The sequence below is a fragment of the Panthera uncia genome, chromosome X, assembly GCF_023721935.1.
Source record: "Panthera uncia isolate 11264 chromosome X, Puncia_PCG_1.0, whole genome shotgun sequence".
NCBI classification, from domain to species: domain Eukaryota; kingdom Metazoa; phylum Chordata; class Mammalia; order Carnivora; family Felidae; genus Panthera; species Panthera uncia.
This window is the reverse complement of record NC_064817.1, coordinates 6080813-6092078: the sequence shown is the minus strand read 5'-3', so window position 1 is coordinate 6092078 and position 11266 is coordinate 6080813. Positions and strand designations below refer to the sequence as shown.

Here is an 11266-nt window from a genome sequence, read left to right as displayed (position 1 = left end):
TAAGCACATAGAATAAAGCTTGATTTTCAATGTATAACGAAAAAAAAGTTATGAAATCTGAATGAACTTGGATAATTAAAAAAACAAAAACAATTACTTTTGAAAGCTAATTTAGAATGCCCAAACCTATACTGAAGCTGAGTAAACACGGAACACTGAACTGTAAGGTGCAAAATACGCGTGTGTAAACATGTCTCTTTAGGCTAAGCGCTTCCGTCTTTAAGATTTGACTTGCAACGAAACTCCTGCCGCTGGGATTGTGTCCGTTAACACCAATCGCATCAGTCACGTTGATGATGAACGTGTTCTGGCGCCTGTAACGCATCAAAATTAGGGACGTCAGGTCCTAAATAGGAAAGAGCTGGCAAATGAGGCAGGTTTGTCTGGTAAGGTCAGTTAAGACGAGGTGGCGGCTTGGGGGAAGGCTGGGTTGCAGGGAAGAAAGCCGACCTCCCTCCCGGGCCCCGGGCGCGCCTCCTTCCCCCACCTCCGGCTCGGGCCCCAGCCTCACCCTCGTGAGACCTCGTGGCGTCCGCCGAGGGCGCGCAGCCCCCACCCCGGTCGGCGCCTTCTCCGCCAGCGCGGGCGCCGGGGCGGGGGAGGCGCGGCCCCGGGCACATGATCCCCCCCGCTCGCTGCCGGCCGGGCACCTGACCCAGCGGCCCGGCGGGGTCCCGGCACACCCGAGCCGCGTCCCCGAGCACGGCCCATGGCCTCCCCACGCCTGGGGACCTTCTGCTGCCCCACGCGGGACGCCGCCACGCAGCTGGTGCTGGGCTTCCAGCCCCGGGCCTTCCACGCGCTGTGTCTGGGCGGCGGCGCGTGCCGCCTGGCGCTGGGCCTCCTGCAACTGCTGCCGGGGCGACGGCCCGCGGGCCCGGGGGCCACGTCCACGTCCCCGCCGGCCTCGGCGCGCGCCCCGGCCTCCGTCCGCATCCTGCGCGCCGCCGCCGCCTGCGACTTGCTCGGCTGCCTGGGTAAGGCGCGCGGACCTGCTCGACGCCCGGGGTGGGGGAGCCCGGCCCGCGGGTTGGGGCCTGCTCGGTGCCTGGGTGAGGCGCGCGGCCCGCGGGTCCGGACCTGCTCGGTGCCCGGGTGAGCGTGCGCGGCCCGCGAGGTTGGGCAGGTTGTGTACTCGGAGCACAGAGGCGGCTCCCTAGGGACCGGACAGGACGACCGAGGGACTCAGCGAAACAAGACAGGCAGTAAAAATTATGCCCAGGGGACACTTGTTTAAAGAGAAGAAACAGTTTACAGTGTTCGTTATTGCAGGCTTACTGGGGGAAACCTCAGACGGTTGCCATTAAACAAAAATCCCAGAAAATACAACGGTTCCCTAATAACTTCTGTGAGTGAGAGACTGACAATGTTCTGTGCATCCACAACCGTTTCCCGAACGGTTTGGCAGAATCGGGAAGAAAACTTGATGTGTCTACCTCTAATACGTATAAGTACATAATTTTTTTCAGGTTTGGGTTTTCTACCACAGGCGGCCAAACTGCAGACCCCACACTAAATCCCACCTGTTGCCTCTTTTCTGTGGCCCGAAAGGTTTTTAACAATCAAAAGAAAAATACTTCGTGAAATGTTTCTGATAAATGTTCCATGAAATTTAAATGTCCGTGTCCTTCAGTGGTTTCATGGGAACACAGCCGCGCCCTGCCCTTGTGCGTTGTCTAGTGCTATCTTTGCCCTGCAAGGACAGAGGTGGATCATGGCAGAGAAATTGTGGCCCATAAAGCCTAAACCCTTTTCCAAAACCATTTGTTTGCATTTTTACTTTGGGAAAATTTCTAACTTAAATCACACAGACTGTATAAGGAACCGCCTTTGGACCTATGCTCTCACTTCATCTATACCCCATCCTGGTATCACCCACCACTGGATTAATTCACAACGACGCGGGATGGAACTAGAGTGTATTGTGCTGATTGAACTCAGGTAGAGAAAGACAGGTACCACATGAACTCACTCATATGTGGAATGAAAGAAACACAACAGATGAACGTAGGGGATGGGAAGGAGAAATAAAAATGGAGGCCAACTGTAAGAGACTCTTAAATACAGAAAACCGAGGGTTGCTGGAGGGGAGGTGGCTGGCGGGGGATGGGCTAGACGGGTGATGGGCATTAAGGAGGGCGCTTGCTGGGATGAGCACTGGGTGTCGTATGTGAGAGGTGAATCACTGGGTTCTCCCGAAACCGATACTATGCTATGTGTTAAGTATCTTGAATTTAAGTAAGTAAATTAAAAATTAAATATACATGTTACACTAGCTAGTATTGTCGCCTGAAAATAATGATGAAAGTCAATTCTTTAACGTCCCTGGTGTATGTTCAGTTGTCTCATAAATGCTATTTTACAGTTGGTTCGTTCGAATCAGGATCCAGATGCTGCCCACATTTGGCAATTGGCTGACAGGCGCTGACCATTTTGGACATGTACTTTTGCTTAATTTTACTCGTGAACCTGAAGGCTGTCGATGGTATTGAAACATCCCTGCGGGTGTGGCAGCAGCTTTCACCCTGCCTTGAGCTGACATCAACGCAGGTGGCTGTCTCAGCGTGCTGTTCTCCAGTTCTGTGCCCTTGTGGTCACAGACCCTCAAGGACCTTGACTTCCAGTACATGCTGTATAACCTCTAGTCACTTTCTCAGACTCCAGGAGTCAGACAGGAAGCAGTACTTCCTTTCTCTTAGGGAATAAACCTATCTTGGTGCAGGCTAAATAAATCAGACATTGGTTTTTTTCCTGATTCTGCTGAAACATTTTGGAAAAGCATCTTTTTTTTTTTTTTTTTTAAGTTTATTTACTGGGGCACCTGCATGGCTCAGTCGATTAAATGCCTGACTCTTGATTTCAGCTCAGGTTATGATCTCACAGTTTGTGAATTCGAGCCGAGCCCCTCATTGGGGTCTGCACTGACAACGTGGATCCTGCTTGGGATTCTCTCCCTTCTTCCCTCTGCCCCTCAAAACCATGCATGAGTGCACACTTGCATATTCTCCCTCTCTCTCTCTCTCTCTCTCTCTCTCTCTCAATAAATAAATACTAAAAAAATTAATTTCTATACCCCATATGGACTTGTACCCATGACCCTGAGATAGAGTCGCACACTCTTCTGACTGAGCCAGCCTGATGCCTCTGGAAAAGCATCTTAACAGCAATTTAGTTTCTATAACTTGGATATCTAGAAATAAAGATGCACGCAGATATCTTTTGAGGATCAGTGAAATAATATTTGCATATATGCTTGTTTTTGGAAGGGAGTTGTGTGATATTGACAAATGAGCAGAAGCAGAATTCGGGGCAAGGCTTGGTGACTGACACATCACTGAAAAATACTTATGGTGCCTACCTCATAGGGCAGAGGTTTTTTTTTTTTTCCGGTTTTATTGAGATACAGTTGACATAGAGCACCGTAAGAGTTTAAGATAGCTGAATGACTTGACATACTCATATTGTGAAATGTTTATCACAATAAGTTGACATTCATCAGCTGATATCGCTACAAAAATACATTGGGCATTTATTGAGCTCAGAGGAATGCTATGTGCCATAAATGGTAAGCATTCTATGGAAGAAAAGCATTATTTTTGTGAGCAGTGCTTGATAACGAGAAGGTATATCTTAAACGTCTCAGTGTGCATAGTTCCTCTTTAGTGATGTATTACATGGTGTTCGTATAGTAGTGTGTTATGTAATACAAATTTCATATTGTATATAATGTACGTTTGGTAGTGTATCACACTATATTTAGATTGTATACAATTTAAATACACAGATTGTATTTGGTGACGTATTATGCAGCATATAGTTGGTAGTATAGTATGCAACGTAAGTTTGGCAGTGTATTACGTAGAATAGATTTAGTATGTTACGTATTGTATACTTAGTCGTCTATTACATAGTATATTAGTGTACATGAGCACATAGCATAAAACTTCGTACTGTTTACAATTACTTTTTAGCATTGTATTCCATAGTATATTATTATTTTTTAAGTTTATTTATTTTGAGAGAGAGACGGAGCAGGGGAGGGCAGAGAGAGAGAGGGAGAGGGAAAGAATCCCAAACAGGGTCTGCACTGGGAGTGCAGAGCCTGACGCAGGGATCAAACCCATGACCTGTGAGATCATGACCTGAGCCGAAGTCAAGAGTCGGACCCTTAACCAACTAAGCCACCCAGGCACCCCTACGGAGTATGTTATTAGAGCATATCACGTTTCTTAACAAAAAACCTTAATATATACCTTAAAGCGTGTATACTATTTTGAGGAGAATTAGGTATTTGGGTTTAATAGCAAGGAAAACTTACAAATCGTAAACGTTAAGAGCAAATTATTGAGGAGACCTAATTTGTGAGAATCTTAATCGCATTATTTACTTATATAATTTTTTAAATGTTTATTTCTTTTGATGGAGAGACAGAATCCCAAGCCGGCTCCGTGCCATCAGCACAGAGCCCGATGCAGGGCTCCAACCCCCAAACCATGAGATCACGACCCGGGCCAATACCAAGAGTCAGATGCTCAACCAGCTGCGTCACCCAGGCGCCCCTGTTTTTTATTTTTACTTTTTAAATGTTTATTTTTGAGAGAAGTGCTCATGGAGGAGGAGCAGAGAGAGGGGGGTGGGGACAGAGGGTCTGAAGCAGGCTGGGCACTGACAGCAGAGAGCCCGATGCGGGGCTCAAAGTCACAAACCTCAAGATCATGACCTGAGCTGAAGTCAGAGGCTTGACTGACTGAGCCACCCACGCCCTAAATACATTTTTTAAAGAATGAAAGAATTATCTTTTTACATTTCAGAATCGTGCTGTTTCGGTCATTTCTTTAAATGTCAGGAATGGTTAATATGTGGGTATTAAAAATATAGCCAAGAAATACCGATTGTTCACATAATTGCTTCTTCATACCAAGTAAGCAAACAACTACATTAGGCATATGATTGTGGCTAATGGTGGTTCAAGTTGAAATCAAAATTCCTGGGATTGCTTTGTGACCGAAATAATTATTCCTAGATCTTATTCTCTGTCTCTGTACACACACCGATGTGTGTGTTTCTTTCCTCCCTCGTTTCTCTCTCTCTCTCTCTCTCTCTCTCTCTCTCTCTCTCTTTCCATCCACCATCTACTTACTCTTAACAGAGCAGCAAGTTGGCTTTAGATCCGAATTAGGACCATTACGAAGGACAGTAGCTCACCCTTAGCCACAGTTTTGCTTTCCGCGGTTCTGGTTCCCCGCGGTCCGTTCTGGTCCGGAAGCGGTTGGTCTTCTGCCCTGTCAGAAGGTCAGTATAGCCCAACACCACATCACGGTGCCTGCATGGTTCACCTCGCTACATCTCACGTCCTCACGAGAAGAAGAGTGAGTACAGTAAGGTGTTTAGAGACCACGTTCACATGACTTCCATTACAGCGTATTATCGTTGTTTACTAGTTGTTAGTCTCTTACTGTGCCTAATTTATAAAGCAGGCCGTATCGTTGGCATGTACGTAAAGGACAAAACGTGGTCCATCTAGGATTCGGTACAATGTGCAGTTTCGGCATCAAATGCGGGGCCTGGAATGCATCTCCCGCGGGATGACTGTGTCCTCTTACTCGGTTTTAGGGATCGTCTTCCGGTCTGCGGTGTGGTTGGGATTCCCCGATTTCGTCAAGGACATCTCAGACGTGAATGGGACGGACCTTTGGCCTGCTGCGTACTGCGTGGGGACCGCAGTAAGTCCACCTGCTTGTGTTGATAACCCTTTCTTCCCCCTGTGGTCCCGTGACACTCTGTTCCTCCAAGTGTGGTCTCAGCCCACTGGAGTTTGTTCGAAATGCAAGTTCTCAAGGGCGCCTGGGTCATTTAAGCATCCAACTTCGGCTCAGGGCATGATCTCGTGGTTCGTGGGTTCGAGCCCTGCATCGGGCTCTGTGCTGACAGCTCGGAGCCTGGAGCCTGCTTTGGATTATGTCTTCCTCTCTCTGTCCCTCTCCTGCTCGCGCTTTGTCTCTCTCTCAAATAAATAAACATTAAAAAAAAAAAAAGAAATGCAAATTCTCAGAACCTTGGTGTGGGGTCTGTTGTGATGTTACACCCCCTGCAGGGACTTCTGACTGACACTTAAATTTGAGGACCACTGCGCTAGCATGGTTCCCCCCCTGCCCCCCACCATATGTGAGCCCACATATACAGTCCTTACCTAAGGTGGAGCTGCACTTAAAACCAGCTGGCCAAAAAGGGAAAAGAAAGGACAATGAAAGTTGTTGATTTATGGGATATATATTGTGCTTAATGAAATACATATTTGTGCATTCACTTTTTAAGTTTATTTATTGAGAGAGCGGGGGAGGAGCAGAGAGAGAGGGAGACAGAGGACCCAAGCAGGCTCCACACTGTCAGCGCAGAGCCCGACGCGGGACTTGAACTCCGGAACCGTGAGCAATCAAGAGTCGGCCGCTTAACCCACCGAGCCACCAGGCGCCCCGGAATATATTATTTCCATCTGTGTATCTCTGTTGCTCTGTGCACTGAGCTGTAGCAGAATCGTCAGCCTCTCTCCTCGTGACCGTCGCTGCTTCCCGGCTGCAGAGGGGAGCGCGGTCTCCGCCCGCACCAGAGGCTGGTCAATGTCCCGCTGCCTCTAGCAGACCGGCCCCTTCCTTCCCCTCTGCTCAGAAGACCTTTCCTGCCCACACTCCTTCGTTCTCGTTCAGAGGCACTGTCAGCCCTCACGCCGGGGAAGGCTGCGCATCTGAGGCCTTTACGTCCCGTGCCGACAAGTGTACCCGGCCAGCGGGCTTGCTAGTCTGGCGCCGCTGGGCGGACAGAGCACGGAGGCACACGCCGCCCTGGGCCACGCCCCAGCCTTGGTTTCCCAGACCGTCCACGTGTCTCCGGAGGGCTTTCATGTGCTGCTTCCTGACGTCAGAGGAAACCGGCATCTGCCCTCTCCTTTCATGGACGGGGACAATCCGGGGCCTGTTTCCAGGAGCTTTGATGCCAGGCTCTTCCTGATTACAGATATGGATCCAGCTGTTGTACGGTGCCTGCTTCTGGTGGCTGTTTTGCTACGCGGTCGACGCCTATCTGGTGATCCGGAGATCGGCAGGACAGAGGTATGTACAAGAAACGAGAGCTTTCTGCCCAATTTCTATTGTACGAAGAGGGGTCGGGGGTACCATTGAGGGCTGCAAAGTAGTTTTCAGTATGGCGGACCCAGCCAGAATGTCAGCCGGCCCCTTGAGGATTGTGTCTGGCAGCTATTTCTTAAGTTTATTTAGAGAGCCCAAGAGCGAGCAGGGGAGGGGCACAGAGAGAGGGGGAGAGAGCATCCCGAGCAGGCCGTGTGCTGTCGGTGCAGAGCCCCACACAGGGCTTGACCTCCTGAGCCGTGAGATCACGATCGGAGCCGAAATCAAGAGTCAGACGCTTAACCAACTGAGCCCCCCAGGCGCCCCTCCGGCAGCTGTTTTTATAAAAAGCTGAAGGCAGATTCAAAATGAGGATTTTAAACCATGACAGCAGGTAATCTATAAATTAAATATTTGCAACTGGACACATACTAAAAGAATTGGCATGAATATAAACAGATTTTGACTGTATCTAGAGATTGGAGAAGATTCTTTGAAGTGTGTGTTCACACTTTAGGCCAAATACGGAAGCCGAACATTGGAGCTCCCGGTGGCTACCTGGTGAGAGTCCACGGTGGGTCCCATCTGTATAGGGGTCACTCACTGTGGCACCGTTGGCAAGTTTCTTAATGTGTCTGACTTCTGTTTTCCCACGTGTAGGATAGTAGCAACCGCATCAGGTCTCAGGAGAATCCATGCGATTCTCTGTGAATGGTTGAGGAAAGTGCCTGGCACATAGTAGGCTGTCGGGTGCTGTGCCCTGTGACGGCAGCTGGGGTGAGCATGTGTGTTGGGGGAACAGAGCACCTGAGTGACAAGGGGAAGCTGGATGGCAGCATGGGACGAGTGCTCGGGTCTTCTGACGCTTCATCCAGGAAACATGTGCCCCCCTACTTTTGCTTGTTTTTTTTTGAACTTTATTGAAGTAATCTCTGCACCTAAGGTGAGGCTTGAACTCACAACCCTGAGATCAAGAGCCACATGCTCTTCTGACTGAGCCAGCCAGGTGCCCCATGCTCTTTTTTTGTTTTGTTTTGTTTTGTTTTAAACAGTTTTATAAAGTTCACCCATTTAAGTGTATAAAATCCAAAATCCATTGTTTTTTTTAGTATATTCACAGAATCATGCAACCATCGCACCAACTAGTTTTAGGACATTTTAATCCTCACCTCCCCCCAATCTCTTTACCAGTGATTAATCCCTACCCCCCTTCCTGCCCCCACCAGGCCCCTGTCTGTAGGTTTGCCTGTTCTGGGTATTGCTTGTAAGCACATTCATTCCATATGTGACATTTTGTGTCTGGCTTCTTTGTGTTTTTTAATATATGTTTATTTTTGAGAGGGAGACAGAGAATCTGAAGCAGACTCCATGTTATCAGTGCAAAGCCTGACATGGGACTTGAACCCACGACCCGTGAGATCATGATGTGAGCCGAAGTCGGAAGCTCAACCGACTGAGCCACCCAGGGTGCCCCTTGTGTCTGGCTTCTTAAACTGAGCAAGACGTTTTCAAGCTTTACCCGTGTCGCAGTGGTGTTAGCATTTTATTCCTGTTCCTTGCTGAATAGTATTCGGCTTAGTGGATGTGCTACATTTTATCCATTTATCGGTTGATGGACGTGTGGGTTGTTTGCATCATTTTGGCTGTAAGGAATACTCCAGCGACTGCTGGTATGCAGATGTTTGTGTGGACGTGCTAGTTCATCATGTACTCAGGGGCTTTGTACCCTGGGTCACATCGTAATTCTCTAACCTTGCTAAGAAACTGCTAAAATGCTTTCCAACCTGGCTGGTTGCACCATTTTATATTGTCGGCAGCAACGTATAATGGTTCCAGTTTCTCACATTCTTGCTAATACTTGTTCTTTTCCATGTATTACTTTGGCTTTAAAATTTAGCCATGTTAGTGTGTGTGTGAATGGTATCTTCCCTGGTGGCTGGTGATGTTGAGCATCTTGTCACATGTTTAGTTGCCATTTGTATGCTTTTTTTGGAGAAATATCTGTTCAGTTCCTTCACCCATTTAATTGGTCTTTGTTATTGAGTTGTAAGAGTTCTTCATATAGATTCTAGATACAAGTACCTTATTAGATACAGGATTTACAAATATCTTCTGTTCATTGGGTTGTCTTTTACTTGATGGCATTTTTTTAAATTTTTACAAAATGTTTGTTTATTTTTGAGAGAGTGTGAGAGAGACAGTGTGAGCAGGGGAGAGGCAGAGAAAGAGGGAGACACAGAATCCAAAACAGGCTGCAGGCTCTGAGCTGTCAGCACAGAGCCCTATGCGGGGCTCGAACCCACGAACCGTGAGATCATGACCTGAGCCGAAGTTGGGTGCTCAACCGACCGAGCCACCCAGGCGCCCCAAGATTACTGTAATTTCTGAGGTGCCCTTTTCCCAAAGGTATTTGAAACCTGTCCCCCCAAAATATCTGAAGAGTGATCTCTGTGGTTGGTTGCACACAGTTGTTAACCGCAAAGAGAGTTACGAATTGCGTTACTTCTAGGTTAACCAGAAGGAGGAGGATCCTTTATCTGGAATATTTTGTATGAGTTCTTGCATCAAACTTGGGAACCAAAAAAGAGTTTTATGGTTTGAACACTTCAATTTAGGTCTCATCCATTTTATTTTATGTTTTTAAGGTTTATTTATTTTGAGAGGGGGGCGGGGAAGAGAATGCAAAGCAGGCTCCATGCTGTCAGCACGGGAGCCCAGCATGGGGCTCCGACTGTCAAATTGTGCGATCATGACCTGAGCTGAAATCAAGAGACACCTGACTGAGCCGCCCAGGTGCCCAGGTCTCTGATCCATTTTCAAGATTCGAGATTTAATCTCTACACCCAACATGGGGCTTAAACTCACAACCCCAAGGTCAACAGTTGCTTGCTGCACTGACTGAGCCAGCCAGGGGCCCCTGAATAAATTCACTTTAGAAGCCAAAATTAGTAAACAGAAATCACATTCAGGCTGTAGAACACACTGGGAAACTTAAGTAGATTCTTGCTCTAAAATTGTTGATATTCCTTATGTATCATCATCAGTAACTTTGGTGTCTCTGGCCTGAAGTTTAGTGTTTATTTGTGTGCTTGTTCCTTCTACCTTTTTACTTTCAGTCCTAGGCTTTTATACATGTGTACAGAACCTAGATATTCTTGGTTTTGAAAATTCTCTAGGGAAGAGAGTTAAGGTCAAGGGCAGCCGACCAGGTATATCAATGAGGATTAGTTTTGGCTACATAGAATACATAAAATAACTTTAAAGTAAATTTTCTTTCATGCCAAAGGAGGCCAGAGGTAGGCAATCCCGGGCCCTTATAATGGACATCAGGGACCCATGCTTCTTCTGTCTCTTGCTGCATCATCCTATTGTGTGACTTTCATCTTCAAGCCGTCATGGCCCAAAATAGCTCCTGGAGCTCCAGCCATCACATCTGCATTCCAGGCCACAGGAAAGAGGAAGGGGCAATGCATAAGGGGCCTGTTTTCTCCTGAGCCATTTCCCTTTAAGCAGCCTCCCTGGGGATTTTACACAACTATTCCTTTTTTGGAATGGATAGAATTTAGTTTCATGGTCACAGCTGCAAGAGGAGGTTGGATTGGAAACATAGTCTGTTAGGCAAGCATGCTGCTATTTGGCATGCCATCAAGGTTATTTTACCAAGGAAAAAGGGGAAATGGCTTTGGGTAGGCAACTAGCAGCAATGAGAAGTGTTTGACCCGGAGGCCAGTGCAAATAAGTGTGACACCTTTCTCACTCAGTTTTGGAAGGATTGGAGTTAGGGCACAACAAGAGGTGTCACAGCCAGCCAGCTGTGGAGATAAGAGGAGCCTTGGAGCACCTCCAGGAAGCTGGTTCTGTCGCAGGAGGAGGCATTGCTTCACCCCCACCCACGGATGACTGTGGTCCGACAGGGCAGCCCGAGAGCTCTCTGGAGCGAGAAGACAGGCAGAGCCCTGAGAAACCAGGACAGGCCGTCAGGAAGCCCTCCTCATAGCCAGCAGAGTGTTTGCAACTCATTTTGGAGCACAGCGTGAGAACAGGCAGGATGCGGGGGGGGGGGGGGGGGGGGGGGGGGGCCTATTACCTCGGGGGGGGGGGGGGGCGGCCGACGCGGCGCGGGGGGGGGGGGGGGGGGGGCGGAA

General features: G+C 48.2%; 1 protein-coding gene across 1 annotated transcript in view; it reads left to right on the top strand.

Annotated features, from left to right (window-relative positions):
- Nucleotides 1-517: 517 nt before the first annotated feature.
- Nucleotides 518-11266, top strand: part of GPR143 (G protein-coupled receptor 143) — a 45592-nt gene continuing 34843 nt past the window's right edge. Inside the window, exons 1-3 of the mRNA XM_049644558.1 lie at nt 518-977; nt 5614-5723; nt 7012-7106. Coding sequence (XP_049500515.1) covers nt 710-977; nt 5614-5723; nt 7012-7106 — 473 coding nt within the window. The 5' untranslated portion in view covers nt 518-709. The remainder of the gene's footprint in view (nt 978-5613; nt 5724-7011; nt 7107-11266) is intronic.